This window comes from Ananas comosus, linkage group 12 (assembly GCF_001540865.1).
Source record: "Ananas comosus cultivar F153 linkage group 12, ASM154086v1, whole genome shotgun sequence".
Taxonomy (NCBI): domain Eukaryota; kingdom Viridiplantae; phylum Streptophyta; class Magnoliopsida; order Poales; family Bromeliaceae; genus Ananas; species Ananas comosus.
The window spans coordinates 12,036,163-12,063,217 of record NC_033632.1 but is presented as its reverse complement, the minus strand read 5'-3'; the positions used below and the strand labels follow the sequence as shown (position 1 = coordinate 12,063,217).

General features: G+C 35.4%; 3 protein-coding genes across 6 annotated transcripts; 1 reads left to right on the top strand and 2 right to left on the bottom strand.

Annotated features, from left to right (window-relative positions):
• Positions 1,182 to 11,329, bottom strand: LOC109718096 (peroxisome biogenesis protein 1). 3 transcript variants are annotated; one of them, XR_002218376.1, is made up of 19 exons: positions 11,060 to 11,329; positions 10,088 to 10,261; positions 9,788 to 9,887; positions 9,219 to 9,698; positions 8,157 to 8,807; positions 7,926 to 8,017; positions 7,582 to 7,655; positions 7,178 to 7,400; positions 6,683 to 6,776; positions 6,176 to 6,330; positions 5,553 to 5,786; positions 4,905 to 5,105; positions 4,344 to 4,469; positions 3,952 to 4,013; positions 3,569 to 3,686; positions 2,606 to 2,890; positions 2,139 to 2,241; positions 1,917 to 2,066; positions 1,182 to 1,445 (listed from the first exon to the last, which is right to left on the bottom strand). XR_002218376.1 is itself a non-coding variant. In XM_020244116.1 (17 exons), the coding sequence occupies exons 1-17, from the start codon at positions 11,273 to 11,275 to the stop codon at positions 2,203 to 2,205; spliced, it is 3,324 nt and encodes a 1,107-aa protein (XP_020099705.1). In that variant the 5' UTR covers positions 11,276 to 11,329; the 3' UTR covers positions 1,518 to 2,202. The 3 variants fall into 3 exon arrangements, 1 of the variants encoding a protein (XP_020099705.1); XR_002218375.1 differs by lacking the exon at positions 1,182 to 1,445 and having other exon boundaries at positions 1,518 to 2,066; XM_020244116.1 differs by lacking the exon at positions 1,182 to 1,445 and having other exon boundaries at positions 1,518 to 2,241.
• LOC109718095 lies at positions 12,838 to 15,592 on the top strand. Its single transcript, XM_020244115.1, has 2 exons — positions 12,838 to 13,046; positions 13,743 to 15,592. Exon 2 carries the CDS (start codon positions 13,894 to 13,896, stop codon positions 15,208 to 15,210), a length of 1,317 nt encoding a protein of 438 aa, XP_020099704.1. The 5' UTR covers positions 12,838 to 13,046; positions 13,743 to 13,893; the 3' UTR covers positions 15,211 to 15,592.
• LOC109718094 (alkaline ceramidase 3-like) lies at positions 16,073 to 18,955 on the bottom strand. 2 transcript variants are annotated; one of them, XM_020244114.1, is made up of 3 exons: positions 18,855 to 18,955; positions 17,194 to 17,549; positions 16,073 to 16,953 (listed from the first exon to the last, which is right to left on the bottom strand). In XM_020244114.1, the coding sequence occupies exons 2-3, from the start codon at positions 17,448 to 17,450 to the stop codon at positions 16,437 to 16,439; spliced, it is 774 nt and encodes a 257-aa protein (XP_020099703.1). In that variant the 5' UTR covers positions 17,451 to 17,549; positions 18,855 to 18,955; the 3' UTR covers positions 16,073 to 16,436. The 2 variants fall into 2 exon arrangements, with proteins under 2 accessions (XP_020099703.1, XP_020099702.1); XM_020244113.1 differs by having other exon boundaries at positions 18,862 to 18,955.

Below are 27,055 nucleotides of genomic sequence, written 5' to 3'. Positions count from 1 at the left end.
TCTCATATATTCTAATCAGAATTATTTTTTCACCCGATGTGGAACTGTTAAGACTTAGTTTGGTATTGAGATCTATCTAATGCTATTAAATAAAATGGAGTTGAGGAAAAAGCATATAGGAATATGCTTCTGCGTTCTCTGGTGGGACCGCAGAAAATATATCGTAACCCACTCATCGCGATATGCAGAACGCGATATTACGTACGGAAACAAACAGGGTATTTTGTTTTCCATCGTCGTTTCTCACCGCACGTAACGCAAACGTAACACAATCTCCCCACAATCTCAAACGAAGCCTAAAGCATTACACGATTCTCGTCCATTTGGCAAATAAAAAGATTATCAGCTTTTTGTTGCGGTCGAAAACTGAAATGAGAATCGAAACTACTAATTAGTATACCGAGCTTGTCTAAGCGTACTTTTGCTTTTACTTTCAGCAGTAATTATTTATGTAACCACCCAACCCGCTAACAATAATAATTCGTTGGGCCCAAACCACCGACCTAAAATGCTTAAGTTCAGTTATTATTTCTAACATGTAGGCCTTATATCAACCGATCGGAATCAGTATGCCATCCGATGTAGGACTATTGAAGATGTTACAAACTCCCCCTGTTTAGACCGTGACGTCCTCGTCAGGTTCAAACCAGATCATCGACAGAAAAACAGACCAGAACTAGAATTACCAGGCGATGTGAGATTCAAGAGGTGGCTCCTACGGATTCAAGAGGAGGTAGCTCCTACAGATTCAAGAGGTGGTTTCGACCAAATCCGTTGGTGCAACAACACTTTGTCCCGCATAGCACTAAACTCACACGTTTCCGGTTGATATTCGGCTCTGATACTAAATATAATGACCCAACCCGCCAGTAATTATAATTTGTTGGGATCAAACCACCTGCCTAAAATGCTTAAGCTCAGTTATTATTACTAACGTGTAGGCCTTGCTTATTCTAATCATAATTAGTTTCTCATCTGATATGGGACTATTGAGTCGTTACAATTTATAACAGAGCAACTGAAAGTTTCGAAAAGTTCAGACCTACTTTTGGGGTACATGATAATATAAATTTAAGATCCAAAAGCAGAAGATCCAATTCGTAGCTTCTACAGAAAAATCTTTGAAAACGGTGTTAATATATAAGAATCTCGATAGCACTTTCAATTAATCAAACATGTCCTCGAACAACACTTTGTGCAAAGCTACGCATTTGCCAAGTTACGAGAAACATTGTTAATCAGGGACACAAAAACAACCTTAATTACGCTCTAAAACATCTATTAATTTACTTTGGAGGACCAAAAAAAAAAAAAAAAACTTAACAATAGGCTTGCTTCTAAAAGCACGAGGACAAAGGCAAACTTATAATTTATAAGACCACACCATGTAGCTTGTTCACTCCCTTGCCTTGTATAAGAACTTGAATTTGAGCAAATGCTACAAACTGAATAAAAACAGAAAAGAAATGAGGCACTAATTGCTGCCATAGTATAGAGCAGTTCTTGATATGAATGTGTAAAAGAACCCTAAATTGACTACAATATGAGTGAAAAGATGATTCACATATTATTGTTTTCTGCAGTTCGGAGAATACATGGAAAGCATCTCCACCACCATTATTAACAACATTGCCCCTTTATTCCAAAAAATATTGAAAAAAAAGAGAAGAATCTGCTGAGATGTTTTGTTCTATGAGATCTGATTTTCTACTTTGTATTCCCTCCCCCCAGATTGTTGGATTCCTAACACTAATCAGCATCCTAGACAGACGATTTTTGCAGTGGGGATCGATTAGAAGCTCTACTTGTATGCGTCGCTCGTGCGTTAAAAAGGAAAAAAGAATAATTTACAATATCTATATGAGATGGGAATTGCTTCCGAGTCTAAGAAATTTATTCCAAACTTATGTACTTACGTACTTTCCCCTCGAGTCATAGGAAGCTACCGATGTTTTGATGAATAGTAGATGCAGCTCATTCCGAGCTTCCTCGACAAAGGGCTTGATTTGAGCTCCTCAGATTAGAAACATACTTGAACCCTTGGGGGTTAAGCCCAAATAATGGATCTAAAAAAGCATCAGTATGGTGTTTATAAATGTCAACGGTCGAGGATAATCGCTTGAGCAAATAGTGATTACCTTCGGAAAAGGTCTTTCCTTTGGGGCTCATGGTATAATGCATAATTCTGTTTGGGGAAGAAGGTCATGCTAAAGTTGCCCTTTTGCCCTTTTTGTCCCTCACCTGCAGGGAGAAATAATATTATTTATTATCATAAGCGGAAGCCAGGTATTCGATGCACGAAATATCTTAGAGCTTTTGGCAGAAGTGCGAAGCATAAACAGCTCCACTCAAAAGCACATTTGCAGAAGAGTTACGCTATGCCCACTAACAGTTTCTACATCTTTCTGCAACTGTGCTGATGTGGAGGGATCCCATCGGCGCAAATTTCCGAGCTAGATAGTAGGTATGATCACCAAAAGAGCCGATACTCGACTGCAACATCGGCGGTTGTACAAGGCTGTAAAAACTTTATAAAGGAGGCAAAAATATTTTTCTTTTCTTTTTACAGCATCTGTGTCCTTTAGATGGAGTTTCGGGTATATACCTGAGCAGAAACTGACTTCTTCGCCTCGGAAAATTGGCTGTAAATCTCGTAAAGTCTACTCTTTTCGGCTTCCGAGACTGAAGGCCGAGCTTTCGAAGCAACTGACCGGAGAAGCTCATTCCCGATTATAGGAGCTTTCACCTGCTTGTCATTCTCTCCACTTTCCAAAAGCTCATGAACTGCCGCAAGCTGTGCATCTGACAAAAGTGCTTGGAGATCAGCACCGCTGAATCCTTCGGTCACAGAAGCTATTTCTGCAAGACTCGCATCACTCGCCAAAGGAAGCTGGGAAAAACCCAATTATAATATGAGAATCATTTCCCTTTCTAAAGAAGGAAAAGATAACACGAAAAAGAAGAAAGGAATTGGAATAATTATTAGTTTTTTTTTTTCGGTTCCTCAAAAAGTTCCAATTGTGACAATTTAGTTCCCAATGGATTTTCTTGCATAACTTCTACTCTACTGTTGGAAATAGCCCAGCAGCATTTTTGGACTTCACCAAAATTTATCCTCTCAAGGATGAAATCGAAATCAGACTGAACTTTAGGTACTAAGAGAAACTTCAAAAATAGAATTGAAATCCAGGTCAAACTTCATGGACTAAATCCGTAATTAGCCCATTCGGTCTCGTTGGCAAGGTTCTCATCCCTGGCCCGAACCTGAAAGTTGCACGATTGAAATGGCCTTCTAGAAGGTACGAAGTAACTCGACTGGAAGAGTTGTACGGGACCACCTTCCAAAATAAAATGCAACTGATTCAAGAACAGCTGCTCACTCGGTCGTAGGGAAATTAGTAAGTGATACACTGTTTAAATAAACTGGAGAACATTTTTTCCATTATTCGAAATGAAGGGTGACCAAGTATCAAATTAGAAAATATATATATATATAAAGTGCCAAAGAAATACCAAAAGTGAAGAAAAATAAGAATCATAATGAAAGTAAAAGAAAGAGGTTAAAAACCTTTTTCGAAAGAACGGTAAGAATATCTAGCCGTTCATGCCATTGAGGGAAATCGCAAAATAGAAGACGATCAAACCTTCCAGGTCGCAGGAGTGCGGCATCAAGAAGATCTGGACGACTGGTTTACAGTACAGAATCTAATTAATCAATCATTAGAAGAAAATAGCAAATACATACAAAAAGAAATTATAACCGCAAACTGATAGTATAAGTAGTAAATTTCAAGGCTACTTAAGAAAGCCCATAATTGCATTTGTACATTAAATATAAATCTTAAGTACCTTCAAGAAAGAAAGGACAAATTTTTACATGTTTTATAGATTTAAAATATGAATAATTTATATCTTGACATAAGAAGAATAGTGTTTCAAAAAAGGACTTACCTAGTAGCAGCAAATACAAACACTCCTGTCAAGGTTTCCACACCATCTAATTCAGTTAGCAGCTGCAGATTAAGCATAATAACAGGTTCCAGCAATGAGTGGCCACAAAGACAACCATTTGAGATATGAGATATACTCTAATTTCGAAGAATATCTGGCGTCTGTTTGGCCTAGCTTTTCGTAGCCCTGCCCTAGAAAGCAGAAGCTTCCAAAAATTAAACGTTTTGCTAACAAAAAGTTTGCAGCCCCAAGTTAAAGATCGATGTTGAAGCTTTTGCTTCTATCTTAGAGAGAAGTTGTTAGTGATTCTTCAAACAGCTCCACTCAAACAACATATTTTCGTCAAAGCTCGAGCCAAGCCAAACGGACCCCAAATAAACTCAGTGATTTACCTGATTGACAACACGATCAGTAACTCCTGTATTGTCATGCCCTCTTTTTGGTGCGATAGAGTCAAATTCATCAAAGAAAAGAAGGCAAGGTGCTGTGGCAACTGCTTTTGAAAACAGATCTCGAACCTGGAGTTACGGTTGAAAATATTAAAAATTTTAGCTTAATTTTCAACTTAGCTCTAGTGAAGATGCCAAATTACAGACCAAACATTTTTAAGCAATGGATATTAGGCTAAATCATACAAAAATTGAACGGCCCTATTTAAGTTCACAGATAATGGTCTTAAGACGAAAAGATACAGATCATAATTTCATTGAAGGGTAAAGAAAGGATTGGAACATGCTGATCCAACATTAAACTGATTGAATTTCGGGAGAACGAATACAAAATGTTATAAATGATAGAAAACTTAGCCTTAACAGCTTATAAATATGACACAATTGATATAGGATTTCTGGTTTTTAATATGGTCTTTGGCGAATAAGCTTTGTGCTTCTAATATATTTGGATGCAACTATCTAGATAAGCTATTTTAATAAAGGGATAATTAGTTGACTTACAGCCTGCTCAGAAGCACCGATGTACTTGTTCAGAAGCTCAGGCCCCTTAACTGAAATAAATCTAAGAGAAGAAGCTGCAGCTGCTGCTCCTACTATGTGTGTTTTCCCACAGCCAGGAGGTCCATATAAAAGAACATTTGATCTCAATCTAAGAGGCGACTGAGCAAAAATACTAGGGAACTTTGAGGGTACTTCTATTATCTGCAATTAAAAAGAAAATTTGAAAGAAAATCATTTAGACATATCGAATAAAGTATAGAAGAATAGAACAAAATAAGCAATATATAATTGAAGAAAAAGAAACATTTGCACGGGTAAAATGGATAGTCCTTGAACTATCGCGATATTGCAACTTGGGCCCTATACTTCGCACTTAAACACAGTCCCTAAACTTTCACATAAATTGCAATTCCATCCGACTGCTAAATAGGTGGACAATATGTGACCTTTTACATATAAAATAATATTTTTATCCTTATTCAAACAATAACATTTATTGAAGGGTAACTTCGATTCCCTCCCCCCCCCCCGCCCCCCAATCAGAGATGGAAGAGCAACATATGTGAAAGTTCAGGGACTAAAGTGCCGAAGGGAAAAAAAAAAAAAAAATTTCAGGGATGCAAGTTGCATATTTTATACAATATGCACCTCTTGAATGGCGCTGCGTGTGGCATTAAGCCCACCGACATCCTCCCATCCACCGCGTCCACTTTCCGGAGATATTTTCGTGAGACCCCGCATGGCAACTGGAACAAAATTATGCATGGCTTTTACAAAATCTTCCTTCTCTAATGCAGGTTTTCTGTCTCCTGTATAGACATCACCAGAAGATGACAAAAATCGACTAGTAGCAGCATGCACAGCCCTATCGACCAAAATTTCCTGGAAATTACAACCAAAATATATCAACCACCAAAGCTGGAAAATAAACCTAGTACTGTCGTTTCAGACATTCCCCTGCAATGTCATCTAATTACATCTGCATTCCCATAAGATCCAAATTTTCATATACGTTACGTAAGTGCAGTTTCATACACAAATAACTAGTAAATTATACCGTAGCATCATTTAATTCAAAGGAAGATGATACAGTTTTAAATGAGGTTTGCGTGAAGAGAAGCATCTTGGATGTATAATGTAAGAAATCACATTGTTGAAGTTCATAGTTCAGATTTCGATGGGATGTACATAAATAGATAATTTTAAAAGCCAATAAGACAGTTTCTTTTTCAAAAAGAAAATCATGGATACTTATTTAAGGAGAAGAATACCAAATCATATGCATCGTATCCGTCACATTTGGAAGCAATCTCAGTAAGAAAATCATCAGAGCACTGCAAAGCACGCTTTTCAACTTCATGCTTCAATATTGCTCCACGTTCAGGGACAGCAGGAGCAGAAAGTTGAACATGAAAATCAAATCTCCCTGTGAACCCATAAAAGACAAAAACAGAAAAAAAAAAGAAAAAAAGAAGAAGAAGAAGAAGAAGAAGAAGAAGAAGAAACTGACAGGCAAGCAATTCAAACTATTAGGTGACTTCTTAAAGCAACAGTGATATGCTGGGCAAACAAAATTTTAAGGCTTTTTCTGTGGCTAAGAGCTAAAATGAGCTTCTGAACGCCAAAAGCGTAAACTCCAATTTGAACCTTCCACTTTTGCTACAAAAATGTGGTTGATAAAGGACTTTTACGAAAAGCTACAAGTGCCAGCTCTACTCAAACAACAGTTCTGTAGAAACACCAGCAGAGAAAAACAAGCTCTATGGAAAATTAAGAACCTGAAAATGTCAAAGCCTGAGGAAGGTTCCCAAGAGACTGCACTGAAGCCACAAACGCGATAGGGCCATATCCGCATGAATTCCAGCTTTTCTCCTAATGAGGAAAAGTAAATAAGATAATACCTTATGAAATATAGATGTTGAGGAATAATAGAAATTTATGATGTTTAGCAATAACATAATAAGATTTTACATGAATATTTGTATGCTACAAAAGTTGGATTTTCATGTTTGTTGCCTTTAAAAAATTTATTTCTTTATATACATGCCCTTGTACTTGACAAAATGACTCACTATAAGTCACCCTTCTCTAACACAAAACCAACTTGGAGGATTACCAATTCAAAAGGGCAATTCAATTTTTGAGAAAGTCATTTCAATGAAAATGCATGAGTTGGGTCATGAATAGAATTAGATGATTAAGCAGGGATAGATAGGTAGGAAATCCGAACATATAGAAAATAAAGGTCGCTACATGCGTAATAGCAAACACACCCTGTATTCATCCATCAAATCAGTCAAATATTTCACCAAAGCAGTGGTAGAATTCAATGGCTGGGATCCATCCGAATCCGAAGAAAATGAAATTATATTGTCCAGATCATCAAAAATTATAACTGAAGGTGAGTGACTAATAGCCTCAGATATGTAGTCTGCAATTGCTTGTCGAATCGTCTGGCTTTTCTCAAGAGCAAGTTTCGAACAGCTTATATGAACTCTGCAAGAGAAGCAAGTGAAATACTCTTTCACTCAGTACTAAACAAAATGTATATTCATGCAATTTTTAAGTTACAAAGAGGGACCTCAAAACTAGAGAAATTTGTTTTGTCGTAGCAAAATTAAGAAGTTATCTAAAAGATCTGGGGCATAAAAATGCAAAAAATTGCTGAATGTTTTACATGTGTGCCAAGATTTCTTCGTGTTCCTCAAGATATTTTGCGGCAGCTTTGGTCAATGTAGTTTTTCCAGAACCCTGCATGGAGAAGAAATTAATTAGAAGGAAAACTTGTTTGAGATTACTGGATAGAGAATTAGAGATTGAAAACACCAATTCTGAGGTTGAAAGTAAAAACTACTATTATTCCCTACATAATTTTTAAGATTACCACTTCTATTCGGATGTCTCAACAACGAATAGTTTCTTTTCTTTCCATTTTGTTTACCTTTCCAACTCGGGCCAAATATTTTTAAAATGGTAGATGTTCAAATTAAAAGGGCAAATATAAAAGATATAGCCACCTACCGGAGGCCCATAAATAAGAACATGCCCTGGAAGAGGACAATCAAAGCTTTTTAATAACTTCCAAGATGACGGAGACAGAAGAACAAATAACCCTGCACAACTTGCATAAATTCACAAAGCTGATAATATTAAGAAAAGAAGAAGACTAGAGAAAAACTCAACATGGTTACAAACAAAAAAAAAAAAATCAACATGATTGAATGGAAGAGAAACAAAAGAGTTAGACCCTACTGTTTGTGACATCTGAAATAGCCTTCTTCATCCAGCTCAAAGAAGATGGAGTTAGTTCAAAGCTTCCGCTGAAACCACTTTCTGAGGCTGAGTCAACAGTAACAGCTTCACCAAATTCTAAATTTCCAAGAGAGGAATCCAAATTACTTAGATCACTGACGTTGCCATTTGGCAAGAGCTCGAAACAACCATTTGAATCACTATTATTAGAATTATCAAAAGAAACGCTCAACAAATAAGTGAGCTCAACTGCAGATTTTTCCTTTGTTTTGTTTCCCAATTTTTTATCAATCACTTCGAAGTGAAGCAAATTTTGATTTGGTAAAACCACAGAAGTTAGAGGTGTTTGACCAATTTGGGAAGAAATAGCTTTGATTTGTCCAATGAGCCATGACTTGATAAGAAACTTCTTCTCATATTTCAACTGAGATTTAAAATCACCCCCTTTATCTCCATCCACAAGAATTTCCTTCGAAAGAGTACTCTCTTTCAAGAAAAAGTTATTGTCCGAGTCCCTGTCATTAATGTCTATTTCATCATCATCAGTAGCCCTCTTCTTCTTCTTCCTGATCATCTTAAACCAACAAGGAGAAAGAGTCATATACGGAACTTCCTTCCTTGAATTAAGGCAGTATCTTTTCACATACACCCCTGAGAAGAAAAGTAGCCTACTCAGTATGAAAGTACACAAAGTGAGCAAAACAATGCAAATGCAGGTAAGATGATTATACAAAATCGCAGAGAATGCCTTTTATAAAATAATTTGTATTATAACCCTTAAAATCAGAATTTCTTTATATGCCCCCCAACATTGCAGCTTCTTATAAATACACGCTTATCTTATTCAGGGGAGTCGACCAATTCATCAGGAAAGTTGCCTTTGAGTTGAAGAAAACCCTCTAAGAAGGGGACATCAGTGTAAGAATTAATTTGGCTTTTGAGGGGTATGTATGTTGAGATTTTGAAGGGTATAATTGAAAATTCTAGTTTCTAGGGTACAAGTGATAAATGCAGAAAGGTTATAACTGAGGAAATAGGAAAATTTTGTTATTGCACACTTACATGAGTGTAAACCTGCTCTTATGAAATGGCGAAGACACTGAGGAAGCATAACATGTCCTTTTGCTACCGAGTCCAAAAGTAGTATACGAACAATTAAATTTGTAGTTGTTTCTTTACTAGGCAACAACACCTCTTTATTCTCTTTAGGACCTTTCTTTAGGGCAACATCTTTTTGGTTCTGAGCACTCTCCTTTGGTACTAATTTAGGGAAGATCGTAACCAACTGAAGATTATCAAAGGAGAGCTTTTTAGCTGTTTCTGGATGTATGAAAACGACTGATGTAAGTGAAACACCCAACTCGGCGCCTTTAAATTCAAAAGTATGCACACGTCTCCTCTCTGCTTCTTGAACACGTAGAAGTGCTTTTCCTGCAACCTGTTCCTTTCCCAAGCTTCCATTTTGGCCGTTCTGATACTGATCGGCTTTTACTTTACGCTTCTTCGGTGCAACGGCGACTTCCGTTCCTGGGACAAGTTGAACTAACGAGGAACGAAAGTTTTAGAGAGCATAACTTAGAAATGCACGGAAAGAAGAGATGGAAGATTACATGATTTAATTTTTGTCTCACCTACTGACTTCTTAGGATGAGATGAAACAACAAGAAATTCCACAACAATATGCCCATGCAACCACAACGGGAATTTCATACCCTCGTAGACAAGACCAACCTAACAACAAAATAAATCTTCAAGTTAACTAAGAAAATATATGTAGTGAATAGCAAAGAGGCAAGAAGAACGGACATACAAAATGGCATCACCATTCACGTTCATCATAAAAACATTAAGCTTGAGTATCAAAATAAATGTAAAGAGTGAGAACCAATTTGGTCATCAGAAGAGAGAAATAATGACCCAGAATTTCGGACCTGTTTCAAAATGACCTCCTCAGCCAACTCCGAGTTAAGCTCCAATATTTCCCAGTCATCTTCGCTACTGGGCTCTATGGTTACAAATTCGGCTTTTGGGAAAGCAGAAGCTACTTTTAACTGAACTATTGTGCGATCGGGCAACGAAAGACATTCTGCAAACTTCTGATCTACCTGCAAATGATAAAATAACACTTGAACATAAGAGAAGTACGAAAAAAAAAATCAACTGATGAGAAAGAAAACAAACCTGCAAGCATAAAGATAGAAACAATTTTGCACATTAACAAGGATAAACCCTAATGAGTTCCTGGAACTCAAAATCAAGTCTTTCTAGTGAAGACCCACAGAGATAGAATCCTAAAAATCCAATCTTTCCATCAAATTATGCAGAGACACAGTAGAAAAAGAACAAATTCGCCCAACTTAAGCGCCCCGGGAATTTTCCACCTTCCTATAAAAACCCCAAACAAGTTACTAACCCTAAAACCCCCAAAATACCCCATATTCTGGATGAATTATGCGCATAGCTACAGTACAGAAGAAGCAATAACTAGTTAATCACCTCGGTAGCTGAGAAATTGTGACATGAACAAGTAATGTCCCACAGAAACAGCAAAATAATAAGGAATCCTACTAATTTAAGCGATTTTGGGCGATCTCACACCCTCCTTGATAAGACCCAACGAGTAAACCGTAGAAACCCCAAAACTCCGCCTTTTCGATCAATTAAGCACAGAAAAAGCAGAACGAAGAAGCAATAACTAGTTAATCACCACGATCACCAAGGAATTGGAACCAGAGCCAATATAGCACACAGAAACAGCAAATTTATAAGAAATCTACTAATTAGGCACCTTCGAGCAATCTCAATAAGAAAATGCCCCTAAAAACCCTAAAAAAAAAACCCATCTTTTCGATCAATTACGCACAGAAACAATGGGAAAGGGGAACCAGCAACTACTTAATCACCTCGATTGCGGAGGAACTGGAGGCCGAGCCCGACCACGCGAGGCTCCATCGCTCGCCGGAGGAGAGGGAGCGGAGCTCGAGCGCGAGCACTGGAGGGAGTGAGAAACCTCCGCCGCCGCCGCCGCCGCGGGTTTGCTCGAGGGCACGGACGACGTGCAGGGGAAGGGAGACGAAGCAGCTCTCGATCCCTCCCACCACCCTCACCTCCACCTCCATTTTTGAGCTCGAACCCTAACCCCTCCCCCTCTCTCTCTCTCCCTCTCTCTCTCTCTTCGGAGACGAGGGAGACGATGACGAAGAAGGAGAAACTTGTAGGAATAGTCCCTGTACTATCCAACTATTACGGAAAAATCCCTGTACCTTTTATTTTACAACTACTCTCAAAACCTTTATGCATATTACATTTTGGTCCCCCATTTGGCCATTGTGAAAGAACTCTTCAAATTTTTGTTGTGAAATGATTCTTTACCAAATCAAAACAACTTAGATAATAAAAATATTTAAGTGAAAAATACATAGAATATATTAATAACAATATAGAGCTAAAAATGATGCACGGATCTTGAGACGATCCTATGGCTTAAAAAATCATAAGCACAAATGCTCTTATACTTTTAAAAAGCCCAGGAGCTCAACTGGTAAAAATTTATAATATATGTATATATATTTGAGCTATACCGAGCCGAACATGAGTGAGCTGACTCCAGCTTGGATTCGACTCGTTTATTAAACGAGCGATAGATCTCGAGCTCATTTCGAGCTGCGGTTATTAAACGAGCGGCCGATCTGGAGCTCATTTGAAGCCAAACACAACGAGCTGGACTGCCGGCCCTACACGCATCGAGCTGCGGTTATTAAACGAGCGGCCGATCTGGAGCTCATTTGAAACCGGACACGACGAGCGGGACTGCCGGCCCTACGCGCAAGAAGGTAATGGGCAGAGGTTGTTCAAATTGTCTGGCCACAAATGGGCTCCCCCTTTTGTGGGGCCCACAAAGAGGCCCATTAGGGCATAACTTCCCAAAATTAAATGAACTCCAACCCTGCCCTATGGCCCATGAATGAAAGCCGCCGCCACCACCTGCATTGCCAAATTTACCCCTCACCTGCCTTGAAATTACAGGTTCATCCTACCTTGCTTTCTTTTCTTTTTTAGTTTTTAGTTTTTATTTAAAAAAAAAAAAATTTGTTTTGAATGTATGTACTACTAATTGTTAATGTGTTGGATGGGATTTGATTTTAGATTATAGATTGGATTTTGGTTGTTGAATTTAATTCTTTGTAATTGATTCTGTAGGCATGATTAACAGAAGTTGCGAGATAGTATAGCAATTTATTCATTTGACAAAAATTTAGCTTAATGTAGCTGGCATATGGGGAGGATTATGAACAAGTAGATGCGATCTGACTCTCTGAATCTTAATTTTAACTTACATGATAAATATATTAAACAATAAGAAGATCTTCTTGAAAAAAAAAAAAAGAGAGAGAAAAAAAAAGGACAGCAATTCAGTAGTCAAAAGTTTGATCACCTGCAATCCTCTCTAGAGACACTGCATCTCTCTCAAATTCAAAATTGTTCATACCCTTTATATATTATACTACTGAAATACTAATAATTTATGTAAAAAGATACTTAAAATTTTCATGAGCTTAAAAAAAAAAAAGAAAAAAGAAAAAAGAAAAAAGAAGCAGGGGCATTTTAGGAATCCCAGTAAAGAGCCCCACCTCACATAGCATCTTTTTAATCAGAGAACAAAAAAAACAAAGGATAAAAAAACTTGAAAACCCAATCCATCTACTATTCACACCCTAACAAGAAAGCTGTATAGAAGATCAAGCACAGCACAAGGCATAACATTTACTGCGTGTGTCAGATCAAACCAAAGCAACTACCTTTCTCTTTCCTTAATTAATCTCTCCATCTATACCACCCCCCTCTCTGAGCACAAAGGTTTCCACCATAAAAGAGGGATCTTTTGTCAGGGTATGTTTTTTTCTGTTTTACCCCTTTGATTTGATACCAAATCCACAATAAAGTTGTCATTTTGATTAATTCTGGTGTGTGATATGGGGGCATGGATTTTATTGGGTTTATGTGTTTTTGGTGGATTAAGTTGAGATTAGTTCGTGATTTAAGGTTCTGGATTGGTTTGATTTATTAATAAGCCCTGAAGTTGTGATTTTTCTCATCTTTTTTTCTACATTTTGATTAATTCTGGTGTGATATGGGAGCATGGATTGTATTGGGTTTATGTGTTTTTGGTGGATTAAGTTGAGATTACTTCTTGATTTGAGGTTCTGAATTGGTTTGATTTAATAATAAGCCCTAAAGTTGAGATTTTTCTCATTTTTTTTCTACATTATGATGGATGAGTGCTAAACCTGTTATGGTTTATGTTGTTTGGAATCTCTAGATTTGAATATTTCCTGTTTAGGGATTGTTTAATTTGTGGTTTTTTTATATGGTTTCTTAGATGGATTTTGTTGAGTAGGTGTTTGAATGATGTTTTCACTGCACAATTCTCAGTTTGTTTTCTTTGCAGATATCTCAAGATCTTGACAATCATTTTGATTGCTGAATTCAGTCAAATTTTAGGATATTAGCTTTTTTTTGGATGTGTTTCGGAAAGAAGTCGAAAAGTTCTTCAGATCTGAATTACTAGTTTTGATTCCACTGCAGGTCAAATGGCTTTTTGAAGAAGCACTTCTTATTCAGTGAAAACAACTGGTTTGGCATGGTTTCAATTTGAACTCTACGAAGTTGGCGATTGTTCGAGGAAACTGTTCATGAATGAAAATGTCTGAGTGAAGAGCTCGATTGCCAAATACAAATGGAATTTATGGACTGCAAATTTTTGAAGTCTATCAACTGCGGCACTAAGCCGATAGTGTGTAGGTTCTTCGTGTTGGTAATTTTGATTCTGGTGTTAAGAACTCTTCTTTCGCCTTTCCCTGGTTTGAATTGGTTTTATGACAGATCCTTGTATCGAGCGTCTGCTTCGACTGGTCCTAATTTGCAATTTGGTTTGAGGAAGGATAAGTTCTTAGAGGTCCCTCAGATTATATGGGGATTAAATAATCAGAAAATCGCGCTCGCGAGGGCGTGCTTGACCGCGAGGTTCTTGAATCGGACTCTTCTTATGCCTAGCTTGAGCGCTTCGCTATTCTACAAAGAGATCGATTTGCTTCAGCCGATTTCGTTCGATAAAGTGTTCAATTTCGAGAAGTTCAATTCTCTCTGTAGTGGATTTGTTCAACTGGGCCGGTTCTCTGACCTCTCGAATCAAACGGAGCCTTTCGAAGTCCAAAAGGGAAGCGGGAGGAAGTGGACGAAGGAGAGAGATTTGAATCAATTGAACCAATGTAAAGAGGACGAAATCGACAAATTCGAAGTTGTCAAAATTGTCGGGAAAAATCCGTTCCTTTGGCACGACCATTGGCCTGTTAAGGATTACGCAAAGATCTTTGAATGTTTGGTATTAGTCGATGAGATAGAAAATGAAGCAATTAAAGTAATATCGAAGATTAAGGAGGTTGGTGCAGCAGCAAGAAATGATAAGAAGATTCCCCAAAATGGCTCGGTTGATGCGACGGCACCTTACATTGCCGTTCATATGAGGATAGAGAAAGATTGGATGATACACTGCAAGAAATTGGAGCAAAGGTCGAACATAAATCAAATTTGTAGTAGTAAAGAGGAGATTATGGAAAGGGTATCGCGAATCAACGGTCTACAATACCCGGTTTTTGTTTATCTTGCAGTTGCCGATAGCCTTTTGGAAGATGATTCGGTATTAAGCGGCTGGAAAAATGGATTACTCCCGTATGAGAAAAAGAGATTAGGAGTTTGGGAAATTTACAAAAGGTATCCTTACCTTATTCAATCGGCAATTGATTACGAGGTTTGTGCGAGAGCCGATGTTTTCGTGGGGAATAGCTTTTCGACATTTTCGAGCCTTGTAGTTTTAAGTAGAACTCAAAAATTGCTAAATTTGGGAATCCGAAGCTCATGCGGGGAGGATCTTAAGCTTGCTTCGTTTGCATATAATATAGAGGGAGAACTGGGTGGGCCGAAGAGATGGCGAACCGATATGTCCGCCTCGAGTTTGCAAAGTATAAGTTACGGGACTAATAATATTTCATGCTAAAGAGGTGAAATTTTTGAGATTTTTAAAGCGAACACAAATATCAAGTTTGGTCAAACGATAATGTACATCAAAGGTGAAGAAATTCTTTCATTTTTTGGATACCAGTCAAATGCAATAGCGGCGGCAGCCTCTTTTGCTTCCTAAAACTCTTCTAATACTGATTTACTTGTTACAACTAGATTTTGAGTAGAGACATTGAAAAATAGATGATTCAATTTTGTCGCGGGCATGTTACAGTTTGTGATTATGTACCACTTTTGTTTCTTTTTCGAATCGAGAACATAATATGTTTTGCATGATATCTGCTGATTTGCAGTTGTGTATCAGTTGGATGTTCAAATGAAATTTACCAGAATCAGTATATGTTCTTTATTTTTGTCGACACGGCATTTCTCTCTCCTTGTTGTTAGTATACAGTATCTTTTTCTCTATTTATGTGCTCTTTTTGCCATTTAAGAAGGAAAGAGTTTGCTTGATTTAATGCATTGCAAGGTTTCCGATTAATTAATTGTGTTTTACTACTAGAATTTGAGTGTTTTGGCAAAGATTAGACAATTTTCATTCCACCCTGGAATGAGATTCTCTCTGTTTTAGTAGTATCTCACTATTAGAAACACAGTGGTTAAATTTGAATGCTCAAATGTGATTCTTCAATCTGATTGATGATAACAAGGGGCCAAAAATGAAAGGTTTTGAGAACATGATGTTAACATGCACTTAACATTCAGTCAGCTTGTATATATTGTTATTTGTATAAGAGAGAGAGAGAGAGAGAGAGAGTAAAATAAAGCACATTGGATACATGTTCATATCATCATCAAAGTTATTGTTAACAAATGAAAATTTTGATCTGAATATTACATGAAGAACAAAAACCAACTACACATCTATTTGATACACACTCACTTCCACCTAGTTAGAAAGAGAAACTGGAAAAGGGAAAGAGAGTACAAAAATAAAAGCTTAAAAAGTAATTACATGCAATGGATGAGGATCTTACAAAAAATAACTTGACACACCCTGTAATTCATGACAATTTCGTTTCAAAAATTCGGTGGACAAGATAATTGAATTCAAAAAAAAAAAAACTTCTAATTTCTACTTAAAAAAAGAAGAAACAGTCGATGTCGGTCGATTTTTATACTCCGTATCACTTGTACAAAACTTCTGAATTAGATCAGAAACACGAAAAAAATAACGAAATCTTTAACTTCTAAACTTCTTCCTCACTCCTGCTTCTTGGGCTTCTGTATCTTAACATACGGAAGAAACCCTAAAAAATGAGCCACCTTCGGATTCCACCCTAACTGCTGCGCCCGACAAAACATCAAGAAAGCGTTAGCGAAGTACGAATTAAGCCCCATCAGAACATGCCACCATGCATGGCCCTGCGGATTAACATACCAACTCGAGATTTTCGCACAAAAGAACCGATCGCTAAACCAGCAGAGAGTGCCGAGGGTTATAGTCGCGACAAACAACTTCGCCAGTTTCTTGGCGGCTACGTCTCTGGTTTGGATGTAGTATTTGTACATGCGCGGGACGCAGAGGAGGCAGAGTCCAACGTAGTGTACTTTGAAGCCGACGCCTATGCGGAAGAACGAGTGGAGGATTGCGAAGGTCAAACCGTATAGGAAGAGGAAGGTCGGCATCGTACTACGGTAGTGCCAGTCGGGGGAGTAGAGGACGTAGAGGTATAAGAGCATTTCCCATACCATTGGGGTCTCGTCGCTTTGCTGTAGTCTGCAAATGCCGATCGAAAGGTCATTTTTTTGTTAAATATGAAAACTAGTTAAGTTCAATCAGAAAAAAAATAATGTAAAGTGTTTGGCCCAGGGAAAAAAAACAAAAAATGAGGGTGATTTAGCAAAATTATAGCCTACACGTACATGGATCGACGATATCTCATTCGGTTATTAGGAAATTTGTAACTAAAATCTTGAAGGTAGGGTGCATAATGGAGAAGCAAAAGAGAACACTTACACGTGTTGTAGTGTGGCATGGAAAATCATGCTCCCAATAGCAAGTGTCATGTTAGATATATGAAGAACGCTGAACCGTTTCTCAAACCGTTGCCGCAGCGCAGTTATAAGGCCAAAGAGTGCCAAAATAATGCACGGAATATTCGACATCGTGTTGTAAAATTCTGCAATATACGTAGAATGGGCATAGTTCTTCTCGCACAATTCAGTGGTGGATGTAACAGGGCCCCAAAAGCTCGACACCATCGAATCCGCCATTCTCAAAATTTAATTTAATTTTAATTTTTTGTTCGCATAATGTAGTAACTTCACGCATAAAAAGCCGCTGCTATTCCATAGCGCTAGCAAAGACAGGACCTGCACACATAGAATAAAAGCGAAAAAGTCATTTACGCAAGCACAGCAAATAAATATAGACAGTATAGTATTTGTCCCCCTCGATAAAACCACTACCACATTGACCATCATATTTGACAAAACACATCTCCAATAAACTACGCATAAAATGCTTCACGCAAACTTTGCAAAAACATGCTTCGAGATATATAGCTAGAAAAAAGTGAACTGTACCCAAGTAAATAATTAAAGACCATGATACATGTAAACTGGTTTGCTATGTTCATTTGCTTTCGTGGAGATTACTACATGCATGTTAATCACATCCTCTAATGCGCAATATAAGTACAAAAGCACGATACTAAGATATAACAGTGCCTAGCTTAACACATCGAGCAACAACATACAGGAAAACAAGCTCACTTCAAGATACCCACTTTCAGTATCTTCTTTAAACATGCATTGAACACAAAATGACTACGACGAGATATGATCATAAGGAATAAAATGTTTCCTCTATAGTGAGTGATGTGTGGGGAAAGAGTACTGGTTTCTTATGAAAAAGAGAGAGAGAGAGGTTGAGCAACATTATGAGCTAATAAGCGTCTATAGAATATCCCTCGGAAGCTAATCTCTTCTGAAAAAACATCCCATTTCGGACTTTGCTCATCATAAAATTAGAGTCTATGATGTCAACAAAAGTTATTTCTATGAAATACACATTCTATCATCAAGCAAAATACCAACAAAAGGGAAAAAAGAAGTTTGTATACTCTAAGAACATGTTTGTTCAATTGCAGCTACTTCTAACAATCATTTCCCAATCAGAAAAGTTCGGAGCTTCTGCTGTAGAGGGAAGCAGAAATATGATTTCGAGGCTCAAAAGCAGAAGCTCAAATTTGGAGCTTCCGATTCTACTACACAGAGAAGCTGTTAGGAGAGATTTAACATAATATTTCTCCCAATATCACTTCACCAAACATCACTATACCCTGCATTTGGGACAAAACAAACCCTAAATTTCTCTATATTACCTGCAAATAATTTAGATCAACAAGTAAAAAAGTAAATTAGAAAAGAAAAAGGATTCTCCTAATTACAACACAATCACACTACCATCACCCAAAAGATGGGAGCTTTAACACGAATCATGCTCAAATCAAACGCTAAAACGCATCAACGACACCAAATTCACCGTAGATCTCGCAATAACCCCATCACAAACAGTTAAAAAAAAAAAAAAAATACTGCTGATGAATGAATACGATGATTAATAACAAAGAAGTTGCGATTGGATATCGAAATTTAGGGAAGTGGAGGGCTCACATCCTACCTTCGTCCTAGGGTTTCGCGCTACAGAGCGAGAGAGAGAGAGGAGAGAGAGGCGGTGGGAGCTAGGGTTTCAAAAACCTCTCCTCCTCCTCCGTAAAGAGAGAAATAAATAAATAAATAAATATATATATATATATATATATATATATATATATATATATATATATATTTATATTTTATATATACATATTATATTTATATATATTATATAGAGGTAGAGCTATTATACTCTTATTAGTGTAGAGCTCATTGTGCTCATATAAATTATTTTCGATGATAAAATTTTCGAATCGACTATACTCTTATTAGTGTAGAGCTCATTGTGCTCATATAAATTATTTTCGATGATAAAATTTTCGAATCGACGATCCACTACGTTAAATATGATTTAGGGCCCGTTTGGTTCGAGCTATGTAATATTACAAAGTATCTCGACATATCCAGATATCTTGAATTTCGGCGTGAGATTACTACTGATGCTACATTAGCGCGTTTGGTTTAATACAGTAATGCAATACTAGATTACAGTGTTTAGCATTAATATGTTTGGTTCAGTTTATAAAATTTAGTAATCCTGACATAAAAATATAGTTTTTTTTCAAAATTGTCCTTGTTGTGGTCATTTGAATATTATTTTTTACAGAAATGACGAATGGAGGGAAGGAGATCGTGATGATTACTTGGGAGGACGACGCAATAGAAGATGATAGGTGTTCGTGCGAGAGAGAGAGAGAGAGAGAGAGAGAGCGAGAGAAAGTAGCGTGCGAGAGAGAAGGCCGGGGGGAAGACGAGAGAGAGATGAAAATAATGCTTTTAATTAGATTTGGGGTTGTTGGAGGGTAAAATTGTCATTTTACATAATATGTAGTATTAACGGGTTTCAGTAATGCAAGATATACGACCCCCCTCCCGTTAATATTTTTGATGTGATCCTGTTCGATTTGTAATGCTACATTAACGACTAGATTATATAGCGGATTAACCAAACACAGTTATCCTGGCAGGATTGCCAATCCTGCCAGGATAACTCGAACCAAACGCACCCTTAAAGTATTTGAAACTTTCAAACAATAAATTTCGTAGTTTTTCGAAATCATAATAAAATTCATCAAGCGGGCATAAAAATGAACAGTTAAAATCGAATGACGTTCTAAAAATTGATAATCGAATCGTTCAATTTAGGATCGAAGTTATTAATCTTTATCTAGATAGTAAATAAAATTTTCTATCACAAATTCAACCGATTCTGATTTTTTTACATCATTAAACTAGCAAGTATTTCATACCAATGGTTAAAAATTGCCAATTTTGAAATTTTTTGATCATAAGGTAAATGATATCAAAAAATTATAAAATTTGATTTCTATAAATTTTAAATGCTCTAGATAATATTTAAATATATGGATCACCAATTTAGAAACTCTGCCATTGAAACGATTTACGAGTATGAAGATAATCGTACTTATAAGAGTATAGTAGCCGTACTGTATATGAATTATGCTACTATACTATCGATTGTACAGGGCACTTGGTACTTCGAGTTTTCGGCCGTTAGATGAAAGGATGTGCCGTTAAGATGATAGTGGTTTCCGGTTAGGATGATAATGGTCCCATAAGGTTGGATGGGTTGTTGATTGAATAGTATAATCTAACATGTGCAAATGATCAAAGGATAGATCGGACGGTAGAAAGCTTGATAGTACCAAGAGTTTGGTTTTATCGATAGTATAGTAATCAGACTGGAATACTATTAATAGCACCAATGACTTGATACTATTAAGTTTTCTGCTCTTAGATTAAAGGATGTGCGGTTAGGATGATGTGGGCCCCCTAGGGTTGAGTAGGTAGTTAGTTGAATAGTATAATCGAACGGATGAAAATGATAAAAGAGCTTGATAGCACCAAATGCCCCGTGCTATTGATAGTATCCCAGCGGGACTCTATAAGTATATATATAAATATATATAGTACTTCATATAATTCTCGCAACTATCAATTTATTAAAGTAAACAGTTAACTTAAATTTGAAACCAAGATGTTATTTAAAAAAATAACAATTTTGAAAGATTGAATAGCCAACTCAGAATAGTCCATAATTTAGATAAATTCTATACATTTTTACCGATATTATATTAAATTATATTGAATATATATAGAGCTAGGGAGGTCACGAACCAAACCCGATAAATATTTTATTGGGATAAAAGTCACTACAGTGAAACAGTACACTCATCTATCCGTAATAATTTAAGACTCATAATATAGTCCACATGATGAACGATGAATGAAACTGCTTCACTTTGGGACTGTTCTTATGAAATCTTTGTTCCACCCAACTGGCCCATGACACAGCACTATCAAATTTTTTATTAAAAAAATTTTTTTTTTTTTCATAAAGGTAATTTAAATTATGAAAAATTGGAGTAGTATTTTCCGAAATTTATTTAAATCTTATTTATTCAATAAATGTTTAGCCATATATCCCAAAGTCTATGGGATGTCACTAGCTTGAGGATGTTTAAGTATTAATTATGTACAATTTATAATATAAGGACTAATATTCTATTCATATCTATTATCCGGCAGACGGTAACAATATTGACATGGATCGTACATAGAAATTTTATTTATATACATTTTTGTATAAGATTATAACGCTCCTAATTAGACAGGAGTGGTGATATTCTGAATAGGTCGGTGTATTGTATATTTTTTAATTAAGATAACAAATCTTAAATCACTAGTGTAGAAATATTAGAGTAAGCATATATGTGCTCATTAAAAAATAAGTATATTGAGCGTAGCTATTTAGTTGAACAGTCACATGATTATATACTTATACTAGTTTACTGCTACGATTACAAAATTCGAATTCTAGAAAAATTAAGTAGTTAAGATTATATTTAACAGTGTTGATCGTCGATTTGAATGCTCCATCATTGAAAATAACGGTGGAGTAAATGGAATCATTTGTTTCTAGAAATATTCAAACTTTTGTTATAAAATGTGGGCCAAACAAACTACTATACCTATTAATTTTCTTTTTCAAAATATATTAAGACGTAATAGAAACTTGTAAGCTTCAAACTCTTGCAACGCGCTTTGATAAATCAAAACCAATACTCCAATCTACATGAAATTGGATATTAAAAGCATATTCCTAAATGTGAGACACAACACCAAGAAGTTAAATTCAAATTATTTTAATTAAAAACAAGAACTCAATTATTTTAAAAAATATTTATGTTTTTTAAATTTTTTTTATGAATGTGATAATGTTCCTTTCTATTTTATTGGTTTCGGAGGGTACATATGTGATAGATTTCTAAAACTTATGATTTTTTCCCCTTATATATATATATATATATATATATATATATATATATATATATATATATATATATATATATACTATATATAAAAGCACGTATATTCAAATTTGGGTCTGTCGACAGACCCATTTTCGCGGAAACTTAGCGACCATTTTTTCCTACTTTCCGTATGAAACATTTAAATAAAGAATTAAAAAATAGAAATGGAACAGCAATGATGACGTAAGTTCTCTATAACAGCATTACTGATAGTGAAATCCATAAATATATAAATTTTTCTATTTTAATTCAAAAGTAAGTTTTCTATAACAGTGATTACGGCTGGTCGATGCAAAATCGCAGTATAAAGATATGTTACTATAACACTGACGTGCCAACTGCACGTAATAATTCATCTAGAAAGTCATAACATCCCTCTTTTAATTATTTTTTAATTTTTAGCCTATTTTATATGATTGTCAAAATATGTATCTAAAAATTAAAATATAAATCCGGTATTAAGAGAAGATATTGCTTTAAATGATAAATAAATTAACAATAAATTCTATGCAAAATTACTTTTTGAAATTAAATAGAAAAAAAAATCTGTTTAGCGAATAAATTTTGAAATTAAAATAAAAAAAATAAAATCGTTTATTTTAAAAGAAAATATATTTTTTGAAATTAATAGATAATATCTAAAAAAGATATTTTAAAATTAAATGGAACAAAAATATCTTTTATGGATTTCACACCCTGTAATCTGTTATAGAAAACTTTACTTTTGAATTAAATAGAAAATTTATATTTTAGGATTTTCACATCAGTAATCTGTTATAGAGAACTTAACGTATTGATTGATGTTCTATTTTATTTTCTTATTCTTATATTTAAAATTATTTTCATACGGAAAGAGGAAAATGGTCGCTACAGTGTGTCCCGCCGTAAAATAGGCGCTCCTGTCGAAGACCCATAATTTGAATATACGTGCTTTATATTATGTATATATATATAAATTCTATATTCGGTCTCGGCTACTATACTTCGATAGTACCAAGCCTTGTATATGAGTTTTATCTACCGTTAGATCTATCTTTGATGTATTTTCACCGTTAGATATATACTATTAAAGCCAACTACCACACTCAACCCTCTTAGGGGACACTTTTTCATCTACCGCACATCCTTTAGTCAACGGCCGGAAACTTAATCAGTACACAGAGACTTGGGTAGTATTGATAGTATAAGTTTAGAATATATATATATATATTAAACATAAAGAATCCACAATGTTTCTTGCCACGTGGCAAGAAACCCTTCATTCTTAGGTTAATAGATAATATTTATCTCTTATATGAATCCCCAATATAAAATTTATGTTTCTTCTCCACTTCAAATGCGTAACCCTTCACCTCTCCATATTTCACCAATTAGTGAGCTTTGTAACTCTAATCCACTCCCCTCCACTATTAATCCTCACTTCTAAATGCTATGCTAAACCCTTCATCTCTCCACATTTAATTGCATGCATCATATTCTATCAATTAATGAGCTTTGTAATTCCAATCCACTCCCCTCCACCATTAATCTCTACTTTTAAATGCTCAACCCTTCACCTCTCCACATTTAATTACATGCATTATATTTCATCAATTAGTGAGTTTTGTAACACCAATCTACTCCCATCCACCATTAATCCCCTCACCCCCTCTTTCTTGCATGACATGTTATTTTTCATGCAAAAAGAAACATTATCATCTAATCTCTCACCCCACACTCATCTCCTTCTCTCTATCTCATTGTGTTAACAAAGATTATGAGGATGATAAAGAAGAAGAACATGCGAAGAACGTTGTCTCCTTCAAAAAATATCGTCCTGTAAAGTCCAATTGCGGCCCATATAAGTGCTCGCTGGGCTGGTCTGCACCGGAGCCGTCGCTCGCCGTGAACCGCCGCCGCCTCGGCTGCCTCCTCGCACGGCTCGCACGCGCCCGCAACTAGGCCGAGGGGAGCGCCGTCCTAGCTTCCTCTTCGCGGCGACGTTGCATGCGCTTCTCAAGAATCACAGGAACTTCTTGGTAAATCAAATTGTTTAAGAATAAGGATTTCTGTGGTTGATGTGATGGCAAGACTGTATCGGTTTAGATATCGCAGTTTGGTGATGCAGATGAGGTGTTTGTTCATAGGTTACAATAGAAATCCAGAAATGATTCGGCGCGCGGAGCAACTACCAGCTGAAGATTAAGAAGATGTATGAGATTTGAATGAGTAAGAGAAGTGCTCTAAAAAAATATTAATTTTTTTAAGATTGATGTTTTTTGTTTTATTTTCATATTATAATCATTTTTTTTAGTAGACACTGTTGTGGGCAAAATTTCTTTCGTAGATTAAAAAGTATGATGCGGAGATTGGAGTCTGAGACGCCAACCAAAATTTTCTTAAGCCAGATACGTTAAGTTATTATTTATGTATTTCATATGCTTCTAGCTATTATTTTATTTTTTTAACAACTAAATTTAGTCATGCAAATTGACTGTGCTTAACATGATATAACTTCCTATAAGCTATAAATATAAATTTTATTAAAATATTAAAATTTTATTTTTATTATCTATATATATATATATATATATATATATATATATAATATGAATTCTCAGTTGGGATCAACGTGGCAGCGAGGGGCACCAACGGGTGCAGGTGCTCGTGGGTGGGACTTCTGAATTGACGATCAGTTCTGTTAGACTTGATCTAGTGTATTTGAACTATCTAGAAAATAAATTTTTCGGTTTTTCGATATCATTACTTGTGATCGAAAGGACTCAAAATCAACGGCTAAAAATAAAAATCTCATAAAAAGTTATGATGTTACACTAAAAATTTTCGATCAGAGATATTGATCTTGTTGTAGATGGCATAAAGAATTTTTTATCAAAATTTCATCTGATTTAAATACTTTTATACTGTTAAACTTGCAAACGGCATACATCAATTATTAAAAATTATTGATCTCGAATTCTTTCGATCACTAGGTAAATGATATCGAAAATCTGCAGAAATTATTTTCTAAATAGTTCATATATTCTAGATCAAATCTAACAGTGCCGATCGTCGATTCGGAAGTCCCATCATCGAAAACGGCTTAGGAGTACAGAGGCCTCTGTGCTCCTAATAGCGTACAAGACCTACTATATATATATTTTTTGTTTTTTTGCTTCTGAAAAAGTTTTGACATCTATAATTTGATAGAATAAAGTATTTCACTTGCGAGATAATTTATTTTTTTTTCAAAAATTAAATTTGAATTCAGTTACAATTACAACACAATTATAACTACGTGCAATCAAATAGCCCCTTAATGAATGACCTGGTTTCAAGCAACTGGGCAATCTAAATCAAAACTATGGAAAAATAAAGCAGAAGAGCTGGTAAAGGGCTTTTTTTGTATTTAAGCCCTTCGAAACTTTTGTTTTATAAATGGTCCTAATAAATTTATATTTACATAAATAGCTCTTTTCTTGTTACGCGAGCGTCATTTTTAAATTGAACACGGTGATTTAAACACAGCAATTGAATCATCGAATTTCTTTTTTTATTGTTAAGTAAAAAAAAGAAACTGAAATATGAATTTAAATACTGTGATTGGATCACCGTATTACTTTTTGTATTTTTTATTATCTATAAGTCAAAAAAAGTGACTAAAGTGTGAATATGAATATGGTGATTCAATCATTATGTTCAATTTAAAATTGCCAATATTTTACTCGCATGGCAAGGAGGGAGTCAGATATGTAAAGATAAATTTGTTAGGATCATCTGTAAATATTTTTTAAATTTGTTAGGATCATCTGTAATTTTTTTTTTAGGGGACGCTTATAAATTAGGGAAAACTTCAAAAAACTCCCCATGTGGTTTCGCAGTTTCTCACTTTGCCCCCCTGTGGTTTAAAATATATCAATTTGCCCCCCTGTGGTTTCTTTTTTCTCTTTTTCTTATCAATTTCATTATTTTTTTTTCTTAAATCAGTGATAAAGTTAAAATTGAAGGGTACTAAAGTGAATATTTGATAAATCTAGATGGGTATCTGAAGTTTTTTATATATAATTTAATGAAATATTAACGAAAAAGCTACCAAAAAGATAAAAATGAAACCACATTGGGCCAAATCGATACACTTTAAACTATATGGGGGCAAAGTGAGAAACTGCGAAACCACGGTTTTTTTTTTTGAAGTTTTCCCTACAAATTATATCTGGAATATTCTTCAGCTATTCTATTGGCATGGCGGTGGGTGCTAAATTGGCAAAATATAATAGGTTAGTTAAAAAAAAAAAATTACAAAATACTTAAAAGTAGAAAAAAGATTGTGTAAAATTCAAATCACCCACTTATTCACCCACGAATAGTGTTTTTTTTTTCTTTTTTAAATCTTGCTAGAACACTCTCAAGCCTATATTATTCTAACCCAAAAGATCGAATATTCTAATCCTATTATTCGACTCTCATTTTTACACACATATGGGAGATTGAATCTACTTGGCCACAATTATATTACTAGGGCAAACATATGACTAGTATTTTACAAATTAACTTGAGTTATAAGGCATCTTTGTAGAACACTGTCGAAGATAAGACGTCACGAATACTGACACGTAACACAGGACACGACACAATTTGGACACAATTACTCGGCAGCCTTCAAAAAAATAGAACACGAACACAATACAAATAATGTTAATAAAATATAATAATATTATTAATGTAATAATATATATATTTATTATATATATAATATTAGTTTTAGCAAAATATTGTTATATTTTTTATATGAATGAAAATTAATAAAATTTTCAGATCATATAGTTTAAGAAAAAAATTTTCCTT

Coding starts and splice junctions, on each gene's coding strand:
- LOC109718096 (XM_020244116.1), bottom strand. CDS start 11,275: ATGGAGGTGGAGGTGAGGGTGGTGGGAGGGATCGAGAGCTGCTTCGTC. Junction 9,888..10,087: donor AGGAGGTCATTTTGAAACAG/GTCCGAAATTCT, acceptor TTTTGTTGTTAG/GTTGGTCTTGTCTACGAGGG. Junction 7,401..7,581: donor GAAGAAATCTTGGCACACAT/GTAAAACATTCA, acceptor CTTCTCTTGCAG/AGTTCATATAAGCTGTTCGA.
- LOC109718095 (XM_020244115.1), top strand. CDS start 13,894: ATGGAATTTATGGACTGCAAATTTTTGAAGTCTATCAACTGCGGCACT.
- LOC109718094 (XM_020244114.1), bottom strand. CDS start 17,450: ATGGCGGATTCGATGGTGTCGAGCTTTTGGGGCCCTGTTACATCCACC. Junction 16,954..17,193: donor CATGCCACACTACAACACGT/GTAAGTGTTCTC, acceptor CGGCATTTGCAG/ACTACAGCAAAGCGACGAGA.